Source organism: Diadema setosum, chromosome 13, assembly GCF_964275005.1.
Source record: "Diadema setosum chromosome 13, eeDiaSeto1, whole genome shotgun sequence".
Classification (NCBI taxonomy): domain Eukaryota; kingdom Metazoa; phylum Echinodermata; class Echinoidea; order Diadematoida; family Diadematidae; genus Diadema; species Diadema setosum.
The window spans coordinates 8,899,177-8,924,325 of NC_092697.1; the positions used below are offsets into that span (position 1 = coordinate 8,899,177).

The following is a 25,149-nucleotide window of genomic DNA, read 5'->3' on the forward strand; positions in this document are numbered from 1 at the left end:
AGTTGGCAAGCTGTCAACTGAGTCGGGCATGCAAACATGGCACACCCAGAATTTAAAGATCCGGTAGCATGGGATTCATGCAGGGGGAAAGCTGGCCAGACTCAAATACTTTTATTTGTGAATCTCCATAGCGAATTGTATGTACAGTAGCTTTAATACTGATTTCCCCCTAAGTACACACACAGCCAAGGAATCTTGACTGGAGGCGAACGTTACCAATGAGCGTACACTTCGATGCACATATTCCCTGACGGTGACAGTCTCGGGTTTTCGAATGTACCCCGGTGGGCAGCATGTAAAGAGCGATTCAACCGGGCCACCCTACTTTGTATTTTCGTTGTATTTTCCATTTGTATATAATTATGTCACTTGATTTTGTAATCTGTATTGTTGTTGATTTTGTAACCTTTGTATTTGATGCAGAGCTCCCTTGCAAAGCAGGCAATGTGGCTCTGAACGGGACAACCCTGCTTTAAAAGAAAACATGAATAAATAAATAAATAAATAAATACTAGGTCTTTAACCCTATATGTGTCACATAGGCGAAGTCCGATTGCCAGACATTTTGCAGTGCGCAGACACAAGATTGTTGATGGCCAGTTCTGATTGTTATTATTGACATTGATGTGTCATGTTATACATCATTTGAAAGCTTATGGTCTAAACTTTTGTATTACATAATAATCTGAGTGACGGCGCCCTTCAAATTTTAAGTAGAGTGCCCTCTTAAGTCACATAACTGTCTTTGCAGACTTACTTCTACACATTACCACCTCATTTTTTCACACAACATGCACATGCATCCCAAAAAGGTCTACACAAATGTTAAAGAAGATTTATTCAGCTTTCAGATACATTATTTTTTTCATCAGTAGCATTAGTACTTTTCATTTTATGAACAAATGTGTGTGGCAATTACAACCTAGATTGCACACATTTTGTGTAATTTCTGATTATATGAATGAAACGTTGGCCTGAAAGTAGATAAAGATTGACTAAATAATGTTTATACCTAGTCAAGCTGAAAATATCAGTTGAATTGTGCTTTTTAATTTAAATTTAGATTATTCATGTCCTATAATATTGCCATAATGAAAAGATAATCTACGAGGGTAAAAATTGCCATTGAAAATATTCAGTCTTCATAGTGTCCATTCCAGTCGAGTATGCTAGTCTATATACAACTATTTGCACTGTCCTCATTTCATTGAAACAGAAATGTACTATCACTGTAATCATTCTCTTTACATGATAAACCTTCACTAAACTGAAGTTTTATATAGTGACGGTTTATTATGTAATAATGATAAACAGTTAAACATACCCCAACTTCGAGACTGCAGCTTCAGGCAGCCGGCAGGAGGCTACTGTATCCCTATTGCTCCTTATACCTGCCCCGCTGGCCCTGGCTAACTAGAGACCCATTGCACTACTGTTAGTGTGAACAGTTACAACTGCTGCACTGAATGTGCAGTATTCATCCATTCTACAGATATTTATGAGGCTGATATTACTGCAATTACAATATACCCCTTCACAGAATTTGAAAACATTGAAATCCCTATCCTGAATGTTTTCACATCACATTTTACTATTTTGACTTACATAAAATAGGTAGAAACTGACCTGTGTGTACGGTCTTTTCAGTGCACACGGTGATCTCTATAATAGTCTCACATACTGTATACACTGTTATTTTCGGATACAGATATTTTCGCGAATAACGAGGTCATAGACATTTTCACGCGATGTTGTTTTTCGCGAATTGACGCCGACACTTACATTTATGCTCTATCAACCCTATTTTAACAGGGCTATTTGAGACCAAGCTTTTACTGGGGGGGGGGGGGGGGGTCAATTTGACCCCCTTTCAGATCTCGGCCGCCGATCGCACGATCCCCGCAAAATTTTGCCTGAACATAGAGCCGGATGTCAACTATAAGATTACATGGTCATACAATAGAAAAATGTTTATTTTATATTTTTTGATAAATTAATTATGCACATTTATGCATGAAATCATATTTTCACCTATAACTCCATCAAAAAGAATGAAGGATTGCTAAATTTTTGTGTCAGAGTTCCTCAAGACACATCAAACAATTTTCTTGTAAAAAAATAGCGCAATCAAAATCAATTTCTTTTGTTTTTTATTGTTTTGTTAATTTCTTATGTATTTTTTTTTTCGACCTTTTGTTTTCTATTGTTTTTTTGCCAAAATTTGTTGCAGGCACTTTTTCAAATTTATCTACATTAGAATTGATTAATTTCAATGTTCAAAAGTTGGAATAATCTAATTTATATCAATTAAACAAAAAAACACAATTTGCATTGGATTTGTACACGAAATCATGAATTTGAGCTGTTTTCGGGTTGACATGCATATGCAAAACATTGCGTAACTTCAGAATGGTGTACCCAGACGTCGCAAATTTGGTCTCAAAATATGCGGGAGACTTCAATGAAAAAAGTCATCAAATGACGCGGCAAAATCTTTGCACGTTGCGGAATCGTGGCGTGAAATGTCAAGGGGGGGGGGAGTCAATTTGACTCCCCCCCCCCCACCCACCTAAAATAGGGTTAACACAGTGCATGGAGACATTTTTGTGTGTTGTTAAATTCGCGATCCAACTGTGATTCGCAAAATTCGCAAAAATTAAACCCTCGCAAAAATAACAGCTTATACAGTATATATTGATTCGTGTAAGTTCTCCACACAAGAAGCCTGTGGCAAAACTGTACACAATACGTTGTGTTAAATGCAAATAAATATGGGGAGGGCCACCACAACTTCTAGGACTTTGAGACAGCTTGCCTGATTGGTTGAAGGTGGGGAAGCTTTTTTTTCATACCAGATTTAGTTTCCTTACACTGTCAGCCAATCACAAATGAGTTTATAGGGTGGTAGCACCAAAGCCTCTGGAGTAATCTGTCAATCAAAATAGGGCCGACTAAATCGGCCCCAGCATTTATGTTGCAGGCTTTGGGCCAATTAAATCGGCCTGTGACATAGATAGGGTTAAAGGAAGTATGGTATTAGTTGAGGTGAGGATTCAGCTTTTGACTTTTTGCAAGATACTTCAAAACCACTTTATGATATGTTACAGAGCATATGATGCTAAGAGGAAATAAAAAAATAATTTGATGAAAAATGGTTTTGAAATGGCAGAGATATCCAAAAGCAAAGTAAAACAAAGCAATCCTAATGAAAGGTGGTGGGTCCCACCTTTCATTAGGATTGCTTTGTTTTGGATATCTCAGCCATTTCATAACCAATTTTCATCAAATAAACTTTGAATTTCTCTCAGAATTATGTGCTCTTTCAGATTTCATAGGAGGTTTCTCATTTTCTAACAAAACAAAAAAAAAATCATCATCAAAAAACGCTGAAAACCTGACGCTTCATCTCAACTGAAACAGTACCATTCCTTTAAGCAGCAGCAATTAAAGGTATAGAATACATGCTCTCTACTGTTTCTTACCCCTGCCATTGGATTCTCCATCACATCCTTGTCTGGTTTCTCCTCGTCGTTGGCACTGTCCAGGTCCACGTCAAAGAAGTAGAATATGACACCGTATAGGGCTGGACCAAGACCCGTACACAAGCTGCGTATACCCGTTACCATTCCCTGCACAACACCTGCATGGACAATGTTTTTTTTTTTTTTGGGGGGGGGGGGGAAGGGATGGAGGAATGCAGGAATAAAGGTTGGATTCAACTCTTTTCTTTTTCCTTTTCTTCTTTTATTTTACCAATTTTTGATTAATATCAGTAAAAAAGTTCTTTTCCCCCTCTTTTGGGGCGCAATTGCGCAACATCAGTGAGCAGTAGTGTGCATGCATGTCAGAGCGAGCTACTTCAGAACAGAGTGAAATGGTGTGTCATCCGTTTGTCTGAGGAGCTGCAAAGCATCAATTACGAAACAGCAAGATGGGCCGAGCTGGGGCCAGGGATGCACATCTTGTAAAGAGCATGGCAGTAATCTTGCTGCTAAAAAAGTGTATTGATTTTAATATGGAAAAACATTATTATCTCTCCTGTAATAGACATGTCTAGGATTGTAAAAGTGGACATTTCTGTGTGTGTAAATGTTCACATTCAGCAGGGTGAAATGAAATTTGCATGTTTTTAATTCCGCAGAATCAAAGAGACAAAATATCATAACACATTATAAGTAAAAATATTTGCACGACATTATTGTCGCATTAGCCTCATGTCACATGAAATGTGCGCAAATTTTCACTCTCAAAATGATACAATTTGAAAAAAAATATTTATTTTCCACACAACTTGCAGTATTTTTGAAAAAAAAAAAAAGTATAAAATACTGTAAAAAAGTAATAGTTTGCATCTCAGCGGAGCCCTCACCTTGCTTGTCGGGGTCGGCACTGTGCGACACCATGGCGCTAATGGCGGGGAAGTTGATGCTGCAGACGCTGGCGATGACCCCCGCCGCCCACATCATCCACTGCTGGGAGGCGAAGCCGTACCACATCAGCTCCAGCATCTCACACGTCAGCCCCACCATGATGGTGTGCTTGTGACCCAGGTTACGTATTAAGAAGCCTAATAGTAACGTCTGAAGGGACACACGAACAAGCAATGGGTTGAGGATACCGTCTTTAATATTGTGGTGGCCTCATTTCATGCATTGTCACACTTTACTGACTGACCAATCCAACGTGCTAAATTTTTGAGAATTATGCTGTCACTAAGAGATATATCACAGATCTATGAGACAAATATTATCACTTACCAATATCAATACAATCATCAATATAACCATTTATCTTAAAGGGACTGAACAGTACTGGTTGTGGTGAGGATTCAGGTTTATAGCATTTTTTGGTAAGATAATGAGAAACCTCTTATGAGATATGAAAGAGCATGTAATTTCAAGAAGGATTCAACATTCATTTGATGAAAATTGGTCTTGAAATGGCCGAGATATCCAAACAAGCGATCCTAATAAAATTGACAAGCCACCACTTTTATTAGAATCTCTTTGTTTGACCTTGTTTTAAAAATCTCTCAGTAGTTTCAAAACTGATTTCATCTAATAAACTTTTGATTTCCCTTAGAATTTGTATGCTCTTTAATGTTTCATAGAGTGGTTTCTTAATATCTTGCAAAATGTTACAAGCTGAATCCTCACCTAAACCGGTACTGCAGTTCCTTTAAGGTTAGAGGGAAAATTTCTACTCAGCAAAGTTCCTAGGGTGAATAATCATCTGCCATATATATGAATGTCAAAACTGAGAAACCAGCTGCCTGATCTATAACTTTAATTCATGACATGAAATTCACTCAGGAGATCAGATACCTTATACTTAATTGGTCTATACTTTGTGAGATATATGAGATATCTATGGACAAGTAATACCATTTTAATACCAATACCAATACAATCACCAACTCAACCATTAATCTTAAGGTTAGAGGGAAAATTTCTACTCAGCAAAGTTCCTAGGGTGAATAATCTGCCATATATATGAATGTCAAAACTGAGACACCAGCTGCCTGATCAGTAGCTTTAAGTCAAGACATGAAATTCACTTGGGATATCAAAACTTTACACTTAACTGGCCTCCTTTTTTTTTATTGTTTCTAAAGTGGCAAGTATGTCTGCCTGTTCTTCGACATACATGCATGCATAGTGCTAAACTGATAATAAACATCTGGTTATTTCACGCCTTAGTACAACTGGTAGTGACAGATATAAGCAAATGGATAGGCAAACAGATAAAAAGATACCACCATACTCACTTGAGCAAATACAGATAATACACCAACTAAAGCTATATATGCTGGCACCTCCGCAGGGGAGAATTTACCAACCTGCACAAAGCATTAGGGAAGAGAAAGAATGAGAAAGATAAAAGACGAATGGAATCTTATCATCTAGCTCATACAATTTCGAGACCTCTTATTCTGTTACATAATATACATTGTCAAGACCAAATTTAGAAAAGACAGTTCCCAGATGGCTACTGCTACACAAATCTACATTCATGCTGTTTAAGTATTTAAGGGTGTCGAGGTAGCCGAGTCGGTAGCATATCTGCCTTTCAATCAACTGGCTTGGATTTGGGCTTTGGTTAGAATCCAAATGAGTCTCACTGAGCAATGTTGTGTGTTATCATGCTGTCCTATCAAGTAGAGGCAAAACACTCAGTCCTCGAATGGGACATAAAACGGAGGTCCTGTGTGTGAGAGAGTCACAACCAACGTAAGATCCCACATTGTTTATTCATCACAATGAGTAGGGTGCATAACCCGGTGAAGTGGTCCCCCTTCACTCCATGAAAGACCAGCTAGTGTAGCTGAATATGGGCTATCCAGCCATATTGTCTGATGGAAAATGGAAACAAACTAACAGTATTAAACTGAAGCACACATCTGGTATGACACTGCATCAACATATAGTCCAAACTCAGTTATCAGGCCATGTCGGGACCGGGGTACGCGATATGGCCAGATATAAAGTGAGATATGTTCAAGCACAGCATTTTCACACAAGTTGCGTTGAGGATATATAAAGCATTGTTAATTTACTATTCAATACAGTGGACGCCCGTTATATTGAAGTCCTGGGGACCGGCAGTTTTCTTTCGCTATATCAAAATTTTGTTATGCACAACCGAATAAATAAATAATAAAAAACATAGACAGGAAATTGTTACAGGGTGAATATTTATTTTGTTGTAACCAAAATTTCATTATTACTGTGTTTGTTATAAAGGGAGTGCACTGTACTATGACTTACAGACAATGCCTTTCACACTCTCTGAATATAGGCCCCTGCGGCATGAATCTGTGCTTATAATCAAATACATACGAGTATTGAAGTGATGAATGAGATATGGACTGATGACCATTCTGCGGTCAATATACATAATACTCACCATTCTAAGATACAGGAACATGCACGAATATTGACCGGCCTCGGGCAGGTACGACAAGAACACAGCTATACAGAGCATTAATACTGTGTAGTCTTTGCCGACTTTACGAAGAGACTGCATGGTGGGTAACAATGAAAAGACAAGTTACTTGTGAAGGCGGGGGATAAAAGAAAGAGGATATCTGACATGAAATATCTTCGACTGCATCATCACTTTCCATGCAGTAGATCAGTGTTAAGATGTAGCTGTAACCTAATAATGCACTGAAATTGCTAAAACTAGCATGACCAAGTTCAGCTGTTTGGAATAAAACAAGGAGGAAAAAATGCACTTTCATGAGACCTTATTTCTCCATACCCCTCACAGTCGTACGTCCTAATCAGGGAAAACAAAACTGGTTCATAATTGGCTCTCTCTCCACTAAAAGAACTTTATTCAGTTCTGACATTCTACATAATCCTTTCCAGTCTATGTTGAGCTCCAGAAGAAGAACAATGATAAAAACTCTGAAAAATGATCTTGCTAGTACTTACTGCAAAGGGATCTGCCTGCTCCCATGATATCGAGGCGCCCCAAGACGCCCTGCGCACTTTCTCTGGCAGCGACTCGGGTACTGCCACCAGGATAAATAGGACGTCACACAGGGCGATCGCCGTGGCAAGAAACACTACAAAACTATCCCCATAGATCTGCCCCAGGTAGGTGCCCAGGGCGGGGCTGGTGATGAGACTAGCTGCAAAGGTGGCCGACACCTGCTCAAGTGAAACAGACAAATCAAAGAAATGGAGATCAGCATTTTTCTTCATGTCCACATGCACAACAGTTGCCAAGAGTAATACACCATATTACACTCATTGAAATATGTTATATTTTTTAAATTACAACATACCAATCTGCACATACAGACTTTCCTGGCATTTGATATCGATCCATCAATTCAAAAAATCGTCAAATCATAACTTGATGTGATGTTAAGTAAGTTGACTGCTGTTTTTTCATTGGGAGGTGCTTCACGGGTACCCCAGCTTTATCGAAGTTGGAGATCAAATGCCATTTGTAGGAAACTCCTTTGATATGTACGGTACATGTACTAGATAAGAGGATGGTTTTGATCTCACTGTATTGTACACTATCTATATAGGACGTTTTAGTGGCGCATTAAAAACACATATTGTTTTCTGCTTGATTTCACTGCGCAATACTAGAGCATACTGAAAGGAATCAAAGGGGAAATGTACTAAATCCCCATAGGCTACCGTTGTTAGTAGCCATGCAATAATACACTATATTTAGTCTTGTCTGTTACAAGAGTGCTTGCTGAGTGCACAAATGCTTGCTACTGTACTATTGAAGTGTGCAAACTTTTTATGCTGGAATCACAGTTAAGACAATTTTGCATGAAATAATATGAAGCTACACTGTACCGCAAAAGATTACAAAGATCCTGTATCCGTGAGACTTTCGCGTGGGTGGCTGCTGCTGTCTGTATGGATATCGTTAATTTACAAACGGTTCATGGTTTATCACCTATCAATCACAGAACTACACTACATGTACTCTGTAGTCTGAGTAATCACTGGGAACAGTTCAATGACCTGACACTTTACACGTCACTGGTACCTTTCCCCTCCCCCCCCCCCCCCCTTGTATTTCACTTTTATGCTTTTGCTTTCAACCAGTTTACTAAGACACATCCTACATGCTCTGAAGATGTATTGCAGAATAATTTTCTGGCAAAGTTAACAAATTCTTTTTTGATATATCCTTTTTATATCTCCTTTTGTACATTTTTCTGCAATTCTTAGTTGATCCATACTTGAGAGACCAGCATTGTTTAGGATTTAAATATTCCAGAGATGGCACACAATATCACTACTCTACATGCACTAAATATCAATGAGGCAATGTATCTAAAACACAATGCTCATTGAGCCCGAGACACCCTCAAATATACTGAGGGATTTCTCTGTAAACAGTGTTATTATTCATCTAATCTGCATTAGTCAGAGCCAAATCTCTGTGCACTGCTCTGCACCTGCTGTGGCACTCGACACAGCGTGCCCTTGCCCAAAGAAGTCAGCCATTGAGGGAAAAAACAAAATCCCATTGAAGTAATTAAGAACTTCTCAATGGGACAGGGTTAACAAGAAAAAAAAGGGGGGGGGGGAGGGGTGGAGAAGGGTAGTAGGGCTGAAGCTCAAAACATGAGTCTGTCTCTGCTGTGGTTCTACTAAAATGTCAGCAGGTCAGAGCAAGTTCATGGATTGGGATTAAGACAGGGGAAGCAGAAGCACTTCTATCACAGTTTTTTTTTCCTTTGTGTAGTCCTCCAGGTATCTTTCAGGCAAGCAAAAAGAAGTTTGCCATGTTCACAAGGGTGGTTCCTCAAATGTCATATCATGAAAGACATGATAAGGAGATTATCTATACATTATACATGTATGTACATGTTAACTTTAAAAATTTACTAAGTATCAGTGGTGTTTTACAATATTCAATAAAATATTCACAAGAACAAATTATAGTAAATTGTTGACACTCAACAGGGCACGTCAATCTCCCAGCTTACGTACATCACGGCATATAAAGAAAATAAATTGTGAATCCATATATGCATTTCTGAACAACCAATCAATAGCGCATGCTGGTATTTTGCTTCTGCTCTTATTAGTCTTATTAGTCCCTTGGTTCCACTGTGTGTGTATGTGTTACAGACAATTTTTTTTCTTCATTTTCTTATGTTTATCTTTTAAAAATTTGTCACTGGGGGAGTGTTGGGCTTAGTTCCATTAAAACACACATGCAATTGCAGCAATATCATGGTGTCAGATCCAATTTGTTTCATTTGTCAAAGTCTCTCACATCTACTCACCAGGCCATAGGCTGAACTGCGTTCAGATTCTTGCGTGATGTCGGCCACATACGCGAATATTAGGGAGAACGTTACCGAGAATACACCCGATACAGAGAGCATGGCAAAGAACCACCTATGAAGTGTGACACAATGGAATGGAAAACAAAACAAAGTGTTTATATTACAGACTCAACTGAAATTGAATTTCATCTCTTTAATCTGATCTGCATGACACCATATAAATCATGAAACTGGAGTTTAGCTTTCGGAAATTGCCAACAAGACAATGATGCAAATTCACCTTTACACTGTATATATCATACATGTTGTGTATACAATATGTAGACTAAGTCCTGCTGACAGTTGCAGGGAAGCACACACTTTACAGCAAATATCATGAGAAAAAGACTTGCAGACAATTTTAGTGAATTAATTCCCACAGTTTATTTTTCACATTTACAAATAAAAAACAGTAGCTGCAGTGCCACAATTCCAACAGCTTCACTTAACCAATAAACCAATAATAATTTTCCATGACATATTTTGATCTTTACAAGAGTACTGGGTATTGTTTTCAATATCTTCATTTTTCAGTAGTGTTATTTTACTCAACCTGTTGAAGCCTAGTCCCAAGTACACTTGGGCAGATGTCTATGGGAAATGTGTGTTAAAGCAAAATTAGTTCATCCTCAATGGGTTAAACTTTTTCGAAGTCATATTGTCTTTTACCCATGGAAATTTGGTGAAACACAATATACTGGCACTCAGGACAAAATTTGGCTCATTTCTTCAATCTTTGACACTTCAACATACCTATGCTTTGACTTATATGTCACGTCACCTTTTCACAATGTGAAAATTAACAATATATTCAGTTTGAACAAACTCCTGGTGATGCAATAATTTGTTGACACTTTAAAGGTCCAGTTCACCTTTGGCATAGCTCAGTGATTTAAAAAACTTTCAAGATATCACATTTGATGCATATGTGTAGGTCTGTTGCATCACAAAACAACCTACCACATAAAATTTTCACAACAGAGCCTAAAATATTAGAAAATATCAGTATTTTTCTCAATAAACCATAACTGTAGATGGTTTAGTCTGGAGACATTTTCATTATAACTATTGTTCACATTTTGTGTATTTAACAATACTTAACATCGATAATACACATTCCTATTTTTACAGTGGTTGTTTCTATCCCTAACTCACATTTTAGAAAAGCACTAATGCTGGGTTTTTGTTTCACCTGCAAACGGAAATTATGCCTTTAAACACATCTAGACATTTCCTGACAAGTGTATGTTTAGTGAACATAGGGAGTGCCCACAGCAATGCATAACAGATGTCATGTACATGTACGTTGTATACATTTCGTTTCTGATGTCCATCATATTGAAATCTAAGTGTGTACTTACCAGGCGCTTATTTTCATGAGTGGAATGGGCATACACGTGAAGAACACGGTGAGCAGTAGGAAGGATTTTCTACCCCAGACATCTGACAACGCTCCCAACATGGGTGCACTGAGAAAGGCCAGGAAGCCCTGTTCACATTGGAGAAATAAGACATTGCAAACACACATGAACAGGAGTACACTGTACCACACATAATGTCATGAATGACGCTGAATAGTTTCATTCCCTTGTTTGGGAGTGGAGAATCAAGTGCTTCATGTAAACACTTCCGTATCTGAGACAGCCAATTCTAAGAAAAACATGACATAAAATATTTGGAACATGTTTCTTTGTTTCTTATTAAAGACTGGTTATGATCTTTCAAGTTTGCCTTGAGGATTACTGGTAGACTATTACAATATGTATCATCATGCTCTTTCAAGATAGAGGATCGTCCGTTCTGAAGTAGATGGCACAAATAGACTTAAGGTACTCAGCCCTTTCCTGATAAGTTTCAAGTATGTTTGCTTTATATTCAACACACACATGGGGTCTACACGAACGAGCATGGGTATACCATGCACACAGAACTACATGTACTATGCCAATGCCATATGTCATACAAACGATGGTAAAACAATCATTTCTGAGAATCAGTCCCCTTAATGACCTAAATGCTTCATCACCAGATTTGCAATTATGATAGGTTGCCACACGACTAATTCAAACAGATCATACAGACAGAGAACTAAGGTGATCTGGGGCAAAGTTGAATATCATAAAATAAAGCATTAGTACTTGAAAACTAGAGGAATGCATCATGGACGGAATTGCATGGTAAAACGTTAACACATAAAACTCAAAGTCTTTACCAAACTCGTAAATTGTATGCATCACCAAAAGAGCTTTGATCATAAGGTGTGAACAAAGACACTTATGAAGCAGATGAATTAATGACTATGGGTGTACTGGATCATTGAAACTACAAACTTTTATTGTTCAAACTTTTGCACTTTGCCTTGAACAGGTCCAATGTCTTCTCATGCATATGACAAAGAGTACAACTGCTTATTCATGCAGTGCAGATATTGTGTTGCTCCACAATGCATACACCTACGCATACATTGCATGTTTTTCAATACAGTACAATAGATGTGGAAGCACACTGCCTGTTAACAGGAATGTCACCTATAGGTATACCATGTACAGGGAACATTCAATGTACGTTATACAGACTTCCCAACCTTTCTGACTACAAAATGTGGATGATTTTGCTCAAAAATGGGAAAGAAAGAGAGCAGTTCCCATAGGAGTGTGTAGTAAGCAAATAAGCAACGTTGGTAAAGGTGATGGGACAAACTATCACTTCCGAGGCGATCTGGATGTAGCTATCTTTCCGAAGCGCAGCTGAGGAAAAATAGCGTACACATTCAGATCGCCGAGGAAGTGATAGTTTGTCTCATTGCCTGAAACTAAAAGTTGATTATTTGCTTTATAATCCACATCTAGGGTCCTAGATATATTCCCATTTCATTCCACATCTGAAACCGTTTTAGCTGTCTTAGGGTATCCCCAGGGCTTAGGCTACGTAGTTTACATTATGACGTATGCGCATAGATGACAACACAACAAATTTGCTCCGCACCCAGCGTGTGGCACCGAAATAAAAGTGCGTTGCACTGTGGTCTATCACTTGACCCAGGTCAAATGATAGACCACAGTGCAACGCACTTTCATTTTGCGCGTACTCAAAATTGTAAGTTATATCACGCACTAGGACTGTGTGGACTAAGAGATCAGCAAAACAAAATGACTATCATCATAGAGTGTAACAAACTTTTATTCTCAGGTGATGTGATGGGTAAAACTACGCTTTATCACGTGATCAGCTCTTGACCAATCCTATATCAAGATTCTTAGTATGTGGAATATAATAAAAATTATCAAGAAAAACAGGAAACTCCTACTGAAACAAGAGCTAGGAATGGACAGAATTCAGATTCTTTCCTCCAAATTGAGAATGGTTGGAAGGTCTGCAGTATACTGTATAAAAGCTGTTATTTTCGTGAGGGTTTAACTGCCGTGAATTTTGCAAATCACAATTGGATCGCAAGTTTAACAACAGGGGAAAATGTTGCCATGCGCAAGGGGAATAGTGCATTTACCATAGCGTCGGTGTCAATTCGCAAAAACAACATCTTGCGAAAATATCTGTGACCTCCTCATTCGCGAAAATATCTCCAGTTGTATCTCCATAGAAACATCTAGTATGTAGTAATGTGTTTATGGCATCATATACAACAACACACTATCACAGTATTTATAGCAAAGCGTTCACTGACTGCTGGCATCTACATTGCTACAAACATAGTAAAGGTTTCATTTTAAACACAATGATTATTGTGTATGAATTTCAAAATATTGGAAAACCTAGGGTACATTATCTAGAAACGTGGCATACAATAAAATGTGAGGAAATTAATTATTGTGTTTTACAGGTACAATGCACATTGCCAGCCTCTACAATACTTACAACTTGAGTTTCATATTTATACTATATACTGCCAGGGTTCACTTCAAGCTTTGATTGGGAAAAATAACCAACAGATTTAAAAAACCAAAAAAATAAAAATCCATACAAAGTATTGCCTGTTTCAGATAGTCATAACAATTCACCAATTTGGATTAGAAAATCATTGTCAGTAATGTCACAAGTTGCCCTTTAAAGTGCATGGCAAGAGTAGCCAATGAATGCCTGTATAACTGCCTCACCTCTATGAATTAATTATGGCATTAACCAGGGAGTATTTGTGATGCTAACACGTTATTCTTCACGAGGCCTCAACTGCGTCACCTTGAGCACAGTATTCATAGTAATAAACATACATGCATGCCCATACTTGTAATACAATGGAAATTAGTTGTATCACTAGCCAGATAGTAAATGATTAGCCACGAGGCCAAGTCTGTTTTGCACAGCTACTGACAGACATCATACTACACATTCACCACAACGAGTAAGAAAATAGTAATTTATCAAATATTACCACACTCTTTCCATAAAACTTTGGCAATATATATATCTATGATGAACCACCCCCCCCCCTCCCCCCCCCCCCCCAAAAAAAATGGCTTATTTAACTTCTCGTTTAATTTGCTTGGGTTGCTTCCTGCAAATTATCTCTCTTATCATTCTATCACCACACATGCTCTTCCTTTTGCCTATTACCTCGGACTTAATTTCCTCCACATCCTGAATAGCACAGTAAATTTTTGGTCAGTATAGCGATGAATTAACACTTTGAATTCCATACTTCCATCATACAAAAATCATGCACAATGAGAAAAAAAAAATGTTAATGACTATTCTAGATGAATTACAATATCACACTCTTTTCAATGGGATGGACAGGCTCTGTAATTCAGAGTTTTACCAAAGCACTAGTAGCAGATGTCTAATTCCCCCCAAAACATATGTAACTCTCTAGCATGCAAATACCAATAGCAGATAAAATAATGATAATAATTAGAATAATAATAATAATAATAATAATAATAATAATAATAATAATAATGATAATAATAATAATAATAATAATAATAATAATAATAATGATAATAATAATAATAATGATAATAATAATAATAATAATAATAATAATAATAATAATAATAATAATAATAATAATCATTATTATTATTATTATTATCATCATCATTATTATTATTGTTATTATTATAATGAAACAGGTCAACTAGAACAGTATAACAGAGGTGTAACACATGATCATCCCCTCTCAACTCCAAAACTCCAAGCTCAAACACCAATGGGCAGATCAACACTTGTGATACTGACCATAAGGCCAAGTAATAAAAAACACCAAAACAAAACAAAAAACAAAACAAAACAAAAACAAATCTTAATTTCTCGTCCCGGTTTATGCCGCAGCATAAAAAACACATCTTTTTTTTTAAATGATAAAAATACAATTTCAACTGATTTTCAGTGTTTCCAACCACTGAACCTCGCACGAGCACAGCCTACATATCGTACTGTACTAATGATTGGAAATTAGACTACCTGAACAGTTTTGTACAGTGGATCTGCCATTAAAAGAAAAAAAAAAAAAGGAAGTGCCCTCATCCTCCATTTTTTTTCCTCAAAAATTTAGGACGAGAAACTAATAACTTTTTGTTTTACTTGGCCTAATCATTGATCCCTAGTACCAGTGTAACCTTCACACCAGAGCAATGTCTGTGTGATTTGCAGGAATTGAGAAATGAACAAGAAATTATTGCAATTGGTTCAAGTCAGACATGAAAAGATGAGCACTACCAATAATGTTTTTAAGATGGGTAATGTAGAAGAAAGATCAAATTTCCAGAAATGCCTGAACATCTCCAAAATACAACAATCTTTACTTTGCTCCCAGGCATAGATTTACATGTATGTGGGCATGTCTCAGGTGTTTGTGTAGCGGTACTTTCCGCGGGCAACTATTGCCTTAGCATCTGTAGACACCTCAACTGTATGCTTTCATTTGAGATCTGTTTGGCACTGCCTTCAAATGGGACATTATGCATGCATGTCAAAAAGAGCAACCTCCTATACTGCTTACTATAACAAATGTGTGAGATGGACAGAGCATTATACACGGACTTTCACCTGACACATTGACGCATAATATGTGGATAGGGTTTATAATTTCAACTTCAAGGCTGCGAAAATGCAGTGCATCAATTACCTTCACACCCTGGACAAGTCCATTCATTAAAAATGTGTGTTCTGGGAACGTTTCACGTAGAACCTGTCAAGAAGAAAGGTACAGGAAGGAAGGAAGAAAGAGAGAGGGAGGGGGGAAAAAAGAAAAGAAGTTGGTTGCTGAACAAAACACGCCTTGAGTGCTCTACACATCAGGATGTTACACAAAGTTACCGGTAACCAAAAAAAAAAAAAAAAAAAAAAAATTAATGGCCAGTCCCTTATCATCAAAGTGAAACTAACAATACAGGCAGAGCAGGTACAGTGACATTATGCATGTATACACGCGATATATGGGGCTAACTTTCAGTTTGGTTCGATGGAAACTTTCCAACATATCCCATACCATATTTACCCAAGAGGGAGCAGAGTCTATTCAAAGTGTCACAATCACACTGACGTACTGTAAGTACAGTTGTAGACATGTACGTAACTAGCATTGAATAGATTAAACACATGTGCCAAAATGGATCAAGGTGAGATCTTTCTGACAATACTGAGAATTGTGAGAGGGTGCTGGGAAAGCCCCTGTCTACCATTGGCTAATGCGTCTGAGGTAATACAGGAGGCTTTGTTTGTTTGTTTTAAATCTGAGAGAACATCTACATTGATAGTTCTGTGAATATGTTATATCAATTAATTGTTTCACACATACAACACGCATTTCAAACTGTATATGCTCATGAATAGTTTTTCTGGTACTGCACTGCAATGTGCTATACATTCTTTATACCACAGCTTCATAAACTATCTTTTGTGTTGCAGTTTTCAGGAGAGCATTTGAGATATCATTCGTCATCTAAAACCGTTGATCAAATTTCAGTTGGAATATCATTCTCTGTATACTTATCAAAAGAATCAATATTCCTGGTGATTTTAAATAGATGATTTTCAAAGTACAAGACTGTTATACAGTTTCTTACTTTTTGTAGAAAGGGGCACACCATCAAAAGGAAACTGCAAACTGGAAGCTACTGTCACAACAAAATAAATTAGTACCCATAGTGGTATCAAAGAGACACACTGCTAACTGCGATCCCTTGATTCATATCAATGAAAATGTCCATTAACCAGAGCTATGCGTCATTTATGTATGTCTGTGCTGGCATTTGATTACACATTGACGACAAGATAAATATTGTTTTGGTTTCTATATCTTGAATAAATGAGACTTCCTTTAATACAAAATGTCCCTGTACACTGCAATGGATTTGTGGTACACTGTATCACGCCATATGTGAACTTTGACATAATGGTGCTATTAGCAGGTACTTTGAAGCTCGCAAATGGTTCACTGTCATTACGTGAATTGCCCAAAATCATATTGGCCCTTCCATTCCGAATGGTTCTCACAACACTTGGAGTTGACTGGTCTTGCTTACCGATAACATGGGATTCGTAAGGAGACCCCAAGAGAAGAACTCCAGGAATATGACCACCAGAGCATGGTAGACACTAGGCTCCCCTATGCCCTGCAAGATATGAATCAACAAAGAACACACAAAGAGTTACATCATGTAAATGATTGGATATTCCTACACAACATGCAAAATGAAGGTGGCATATCGTTTCATGAGCATTACAAGAGCACAAGGGTGATTACATTTCATGTAATTAACATTATGCAAAAATTGTCACAGAATTAAAGAGCTCTGTCAATTTGTTGAGTATTTTGTAAACACATGGACCTGAATTCAATAAGGTACACAGATCAAAGTAATGATGTAAATTGAGTTCAATGACTAAAACAAGTGCAGAATACATACTGTAGGTGCACCTTGCACGCATATGATTGTGCATTCAGTATTGAATGTCTGTTGGCATATCAAATAAGCAGAGAGCAATTGAAATTTGCTTAATCCAAGGACTAGATTTCTAAAGCTACGACATGTACCTTTTTGAATTCTGGCCATGGAGTACATCAGGTGATGGTTTCTTTTCATACATTGTAGTAGGCTCTTTGGGTGCGTTCAAGCACTCTAAAGCGATGAGTTATTTTTAGAGGGGTCACGCATTTTGTAGCAAGAGGGTCATTCACCTGGCTTAAATTATTTACAGACATCCCGAACAATCTCTTTGCATTGTAATGTATGCATATTACATGCATTCTCACATGCGAACTTTTGGTATGTTTTTGGTACCCTTTTGGAGCACATCGCGAAGTGGCCCACTTTTGGTTTGGTTTAGTACACTACGGTACAATTCAGGAGCGTTTGAACGCTCCCCTGGCGCCGGTACGGTAAAGTATAGTTCGCTTTAGGAGAGAGCTTGAACACACCCTATGGCCCGAATTGTTCATTTCGTTATGAAATGTTAACATTACATTGACAAAATGACTGATTTCGTAACGAAATAGGCCATTGGACACTTGGTGCCCCATAAAAGACTATGGTCTTTGTCCATGGTTTAAACCATGGTTTCAATTGTACCACCTTTGTGAATTCCGGCCTAAAGACTGCACCTCATCACGAGTCCATGCCATGGCTGTTAGTTGGGTACATATTGTAAAAGCAGACATTTCAACAGGAATAGTTTTCCTGAGATGTGCTAGAATCAATGGTAAAATGGTCCGATTCCAATGGGCAACCACATTGGTTAAAAATCACAAAACATGGCACATTCCTTACACTGTTATACTGTTTACTGGTAGCTAATCAATGTCTAGGGCTAAAGGCAATGGCTTTTGTTCCATTTCTAATTTCACTGATTTCTGTAAAAGCTTACTTACACACTCCCATATGATGCCCTCTCAACAAAATATCATGCAAGTGACAATGTACACAAACTACCTCCAGAAGATTGAATCCTTTGGGTGTGATTATTAAATTTTCTTCTACACATGTTCACATTTACTGGCAGCTGACTGACAAGGTAATTGAGTGGTAGCATTCATCAATAATGTAAACAGAACCTTCTAAATTTTGTATGTGCAAGCATCAAAAAGGCTTCATCATATTAAGTGTTCTGTGTGATATACATTCTCTGTACCAAAAGTTTGATTGCTAAGATGTCAGAGTCTTCCTATTGACTTCGATTTTAATCTCCAGTATGTATTCAGTTATGATCATTCATTCTTCTTTTGTATTTCATGAAGCGTTTAAGCAAGATAAAACAGTCATTCTCCAAAAGACTTGTGTAACAGATACACATCTTTAATATGGCCTGTAACAAGAGTCAGAGACACACATGTAAGCTTTCTTTTTTTGTAAAGAAAATATCACAAAAAAACCCAACAACTTGAGTTGGAAGGCACTTCTTAAAAATATAATGTAACATGGCATTTGCCAATGAAATACTGTTCAATGAAGTTATTGTGATTATAGAGAACAAAGGGAAACAAAGAAAGATGATTTTGGCTGGAACTACTGTACTACACATAAATTATAAACCAATGTATTGACAGTGTGTACATGTGTATACAAAAATACCTCCTTTGCTCTCACACAAGCACCCAAAGGGCCCAACACATCACTGAAAATGCCTAAGTATCTTATGAACACTCACACAACAAATCAATATTTATGGGCATTGAGGCTGTATGATAATAATTATTTGGTATTATTGTGTGATTGAAAAAAAAAATTACTCAAAAGGTTTTGACATACATTGTAGATAAGAAGCAAGTGAGCCAGCACAACACTTTTTTTTATTTTTTACTTTCTTCTCTTTGATAATCACATTCTCTCTCTTTTTTTTTTCATTACTGTCTTTTTTTTGGTCATTCTTTCTTGCTATATCCAGTCACGGTTTGTTGGCTTCTCAAAGCCTGCTGAGTTTGAGACCTGGGAAGCCTCCCAACATACAATTCATTCTCCATCTGCTTTTCATTCTTGCAATAAATACACAGAGCATCATCACTAATGAAATTATGTCCATTGTAGAGGTCACTTACAATACAAGCACATCATAAAATCCTAAAAGCCAGATACATACTGTACATGTACGCTTGTATGTTGTACTTGTTCTTAGGTTTAAATCCAAACTGTGCTTGACATTGATTAGGTGCAGAGTATGAGTTCAATAATTGGCATACCATGTCAAATTCTGAATGAATAGTAAAGAGTCTACAAACAGTTCTCTTCGTAGTCCTAATTAAAAGATGAGACCTGTGAACATAAATTAGTGACCTACTGTACATGGCTATGTATATAGAAAAAAAAAAAGTAATAATTTTGATCAAATAAACGTTATTAAAAATATTTACAGATGCCAGTGATATTCTTGTGAGGTGCCCTTTCAACCAAAACTGCACTGACGCCATGTGTTACATTCAGGTTACAGTCTGGTTGTAGAGCATTTTCTCCAGATTTTCCTTCTACTTCCAATACAATCTTGGTAAATGTAGTAAGCAACTGCAATCAACTACAAGGTAGTAATCTTGCTGACTATCACACTGTACAGGTGCATGCCACTTTCAAAGGAGGTCTATGTGTATGTAGCACATTGCAGTAATTTTTCTTGATCAAAGGTAAATCTAATTTTGACTTCTTTAAAAAAACAGACAGTGGTATAACCTTCAAAGGGCTTTACCTACAATTGTACTTCTGTAGTACTTGCCACAGCGACATCAAAGTTTTGTACTCCATTTGTCAGCATTTTCATTGTAAGTCATGAAGTCTTTAGGGCACAACAAATCCTAACCCCAACCCCAAATCGTAATCTGACGACTCAGGAGTATGCCTGTGCATGCAGGGAATACAAAACTTTATTAGCACCCTCATCACCTAGTCTGTCTACATCAGAAAATGAATGTGGCACAGTGTGTTAGAGTGATGGCAGTGTATACAGCCACCAGTGTGCGACTGTTGGATGTACACACTATCCACAGCCTTTGGATTTGTGGCCAGTGAGATACAGCCGCATGAACATGCAAGGCTGTGCACATTATCGTTACGACTTAGTTTTCTGTCATTCTTTACTTCTTCTTTTTTTTCTAAAGAATAGATTCTACTTCATTCTCATCGCCTTATCTCCTTGCTTTTTTGGTCTTGTCACTGACATATTGCCTGTTTTTACAGCAAGTTGTTACCACAGACCCCTAGTTTCTGAATTTGAATTTCATAATCGTCAACTGGCCAGCTGGCTGGCTCAACAGCAGCAGATGCTCCCATCCCACCCACATCGCGGCAGCTACACTGTAGCTAGATAGCACAATTTATTAAACAGGAATGTACAACATACACACAAATGTTTGTGCCTTTATAACATGTTGTATGCATAGCAAAAGTCCTGATACAATCCCCTAAGATGTAAAGACTCAACTCTGTTGTGGTTACATTGTATTGCAATGATCCCTAGCCATCACAAGCCACGTGATTAATTACAACTTTGCTAAAAGTCTACTGATTTTAAATTCATACAACAGACGATGAGAATGAAGTAAAAAACATTGTAGGATAATGAATTTACCTAGAATGCAAGAAAATTTGTTGTCTTTTTTACTTTGCGAGGTGTGACAGACATTTTGTGATGTATCTGCACCTGTACCAAAATTTGACCTCCCGTGCCAAGGTTTGACCACACTGCAATCTAACCAATGTAGGTTTCTACATGTAACACGGGGGTCAAAATTTGGGCAGCGTTGTGGTCAAATTATGGCCGGCTTGAGTTACATCGAGTGTTGTCCACTGCTGATGCAGACAGCAAAAATCTGTCTGTTCTTCGGAGGCCAAATTTTGAAACATTTTTTTTTCTTGCTTTGCCAGTTCTCTCCTGAGAGGGATTCCATGAAGCCTGGGAGGTATTTCATCAATTTAGTCAGTGCTGACAAGTTGTCAGTCTCTGACAATTTCAGCAAAATCCTTGGTTTTGATTGGCTGAGATGCTCTGGTCACTGACTGTTACCATGGTGATTGTCAGAGACTGACAACTTGTCAGCGCTGACAACTTCTATGAAACGGTACCCAGATCATGTAGCCTCTGCTCTGTGGAACATAAACAAATTGATCTTTCTGTAAACTGTTCATAGTCGACCAGATGGCGTGTGAATGAAGCACAGTGTCTGTTTGGGCTATGCAACTGCAAGATTCATTCATGTTTCAGAATACTACAGACAGCTTGGCCTTGGGATTTTTTTTTTCTTCTTTTTTTTTTGTGAAAAACTCCTCAACCAATGTTTCATCTGAAACCAAACGAGGAGGATAGGGGAGTCGCAATATTGCTCTGTTAGTGTTAGTCCTTTGTATTAGTAAACTAGCATGACTGGAGTCTTGGTTATTAATGCTGCATCTGTCACTGAGTGATAAACTTTATTGTTTAACAGTTAAGTTGTGACAAAAACATCTAGGTCTATGACTATGTACATTGTACAGACTCTACATGATGTATGGCACTGGGTAATTACAGTATGGCAGCTATTCGAATATTTTGCATTTCGTTCACTCAGAAAGAATGTCAATTCTAAAATGTGTTCTCCATGTTCACATGACTGTAACCGCACCAGCGACCCCAACCCGTACCGAGTCGGGGTCGCATGACAGCCCTATGGCTATCGAAGAACCGCCTGATATGGCTTAGCATTTTGGTGACCAGAGACCAAAATACAGGGTTTTACACTAAAATTCGTAGCCATACTGTTAGATAAGATTTAAGATACATACAATCTGAGCCGCAGAAATCAATTTACAATATGATCTGTTTTAAGAGCCCAGTGAAAGATTTTATCTGAGGTTTTAGTCCCTCCGCACTTTGTATCGTAGTATAGTGAGGTGCCCGCACCTCGCCAGGGGCCCGAATACCGTCACCCTGTTTAAAATTGTTACGAGAGCACTGAACAATAATTTATGCCTGGGACTGTGTTCGGTATGCTTGAAACTTGGCAGGACTACCACAACCAAGCAAATTGTGGTGAAAACCAAAGAGTTTTTCGCGAAAATCTGAAATTTTATTAGGAATACGTGTTATAAGTATCATTACGGTCACCCGCACGCATCTTATGCGTGTATATGGGAGCATCAAGGTCACCCACACACATCTTTTACGTGCTTTGTCTATGGGAGCTCAGGTGACGAGTTGCGGGCCCCTTCCTTAGCGCACAACTATTCCGTATCGATCACGTTTGACGACGATAGCTGCAAATTTCCGGTATCGATTAGTGAACTTGTGATTCTATTGGAATCTTCAGCATTTTTGTTGTATGTGAGTGGGATTTCATAGAATTTCTGTGACGAAATGTGATTCAAATATGCATAAACATTAACAACAGGTATGACGAGGTGCGGGTCACCCAAGTATATGTATACAACTTACACAGCGCTTGCGCTAACAGCCTTGCCGTCGATCGGGTACGGATAAAACGTAGCACATGTTTCATACACAATGTATGCGTGTGGAAAAAAAAAAACAGGACGGCTATAGCCGAGAACTGAAATGAATATTCATTCGCGCATGCGCAGATCATTTTATTTACGTGATATGTTCAAAATGGCAATTCGCATTTCGCGGAGATGGTCTCAAAGATGATGACGATTAATCTTGTTTTTGGAGGTAATGGCAAGGGATACATAGTTGCCTATAATATTCAACAATAGATGGTATTAACTTGGTACAACATGATGTGACTTTTCGTTGCGAATCCATGTGTCGTTTACTGAATTGCAAGCATCGCAGTGCACTTCCACTTGATTCCTTCACTAAATTGCATGACAAGTTGTCGGGGCGCTGAGTGTTACTGGTTACAGCGCCCCGCGCCAGGGTTAACATGATTGTAGCTGTAACGTTAGAGATAGACAAGAGTGTAGATCCCCAATACCGGCATCCTGCTGTAGATTTAAATTAAGCCCTACCTACATTAATTAAATTTTACTAACTGTTAGAGCATTAAACGGACAGTAAATTTAGACTCTCAAACCTTGGCTTTACATAAATTTACAACACAGCAGGCAACTATCTAACAAAAGTTACTCTAACATGCAATGTTAGTATCAAAATTTATGTGAATCGTGGGCGATCGTAACATGGATTTGTACAGTCTAACGTTTATAGAAGATGTATGTTTTAGTTTAATTTTTAGACTTATACACACACTGATTTATTACACTGAATTCACTGTGAAGTCTACACAATACATAGGCCCTAGTCATCATGTATGGTCATGATAGTCGACACGAAACATACCGTTCTTCCTCCATCCTTTCTCTGCTTTGACGGCTGCCGAAGGGTGGTCAGCCTTTTCCGTTTCTTCGGCATCGCTGATTTTGTTTCTATCATTGAGACGGTATATTTCTTTCACTTCTTGAAAAGGAACTACACAGGCCATAATCGGTCGTCATCTGAACGACATTCTCATCTTGTCGTCTGTTCACTAACTCGTCACTCATATATGTAACACACGTTGATTTGATCGTTGTTGCGTGTGGCGTTGAGTCAGTCAGCTTGACTGGGCCTACAAACTGAGTAATTTTCTCTCCGAACTACATGTAGCTCATGCCTTCATACATACAACACACAGTCCTGTGCGGTTGCAGTGTACTGAGTGGTGGTGAGTAGTATGGTCCGTGTTGAAAACTTTGACCTTACGCACTCGTTTCCGGTTCCAGAGCAGTGCGCAAAAATGCTAGCCACACGTCATCTTGGACAACATGACAACTACTCTTTAGAATAAGGACAAAGAAATATGAAGATGCTACAAACGCAGCTCATAAAATGTATTTTCTTTTGAAAAGTCCTAAAAGTCTTTAATTTAAACAGGTACTAATGATCAAATCACACTTATGCAGAGTCAGAGAGAACACAAATCTCCTTAACTGAAGTTTAAAGTAGTGGATTGCATATTGATATATTTAGTCTACTAGTTATCTACCCTACGTATGGAGGAGATAGAGAGATCGATCCGATGATTTATCATCTTATACCAATACAAAAAATAGCAAGAAAAATAAACTCTAACATTATGATCGATAACTGAAATGAGAAAAATCAAATTAAACTTCTTTGACATAAGTTGTTGATCGTTGGAGAGATCCTGATGGTTCAAACTTCTTCAAACTTCTCTATTCTTTTAAATATGTATAAATATTATATGTTACTTATATATGCATACATGTTATATATATATATATATATATATATATATATATATATATATATATATATATATATATATATATATATATATATACATATATATATATATATATATATATAGATATATACATATAGTATATATATATATACATATATACATATATATATATATATATATATATATATATATATATATACATGTA

The 25,149-nt window shown here is 37.6% G+C and overlaps 1 protein-coding gene across 1 annotated transcript in view; it reads right to left on the reverse strand.

Moving 5' to 3' along the window:
* The window catches only part of LOC140237295 (hippocampus abundant transcript 1 protein-like), a 28,585-nt gene extending 4,316 nt beyond the window's left edge, over nucleotides 1–24,269 (reverse strand). Inside the window, exons 1-10 of the mRNA XM_072317236.1 lie at nucleotides 24,038–24,269; nucleotides 17,305–17,394; nucleotides 15,906–15,968; nucleotides 11,182–11,309; nucleotides 9,779–9,893; nucleotides 7,440–7,658; nucleotides 6,907–7,020; nucleotides 5,768–5,839; nucleotides 4,370–4,580; nucleotides 3,483–3,640 (exon numbers count right to left, since the gene is read on the reverse strand). Coding sequence (XP_072173337.1) covers nucleotides 3,483–3,640; nucleotides 4,370–4,580; nucleotides 5,768–5,839; nucleotides 6,907–7,020; nucleotides 7,440–7,658; nucleotides 9,779–9,893; nucleotides 11,182–11,309; nucleotides 15,906–15,968; nucleotides 17,305–17,394; nucleotides 24,038–24,130 — 1,263 coding nt within the window. The 5' untranslated portion in view covers nucleotides 24,131–24,269. The remainder of the gene's footprint in view (nucleotides 1–3,482; nucleotides 3,641–4,369; nucleotides 4,581–5,767; nucleotides 5,840–6,906; nucleotides 7,021–7,439; nucleotides 7,659–9,778; nucleotides 9,894–11,181; nucleotides 11,310–15,905; nucleotides 15,969–17,304; nucleotides 17,395–24,037) is intronic.
* Between the last annotated feature and the right edge of the window lie 880 nt (nucleotides 24,270–25,149).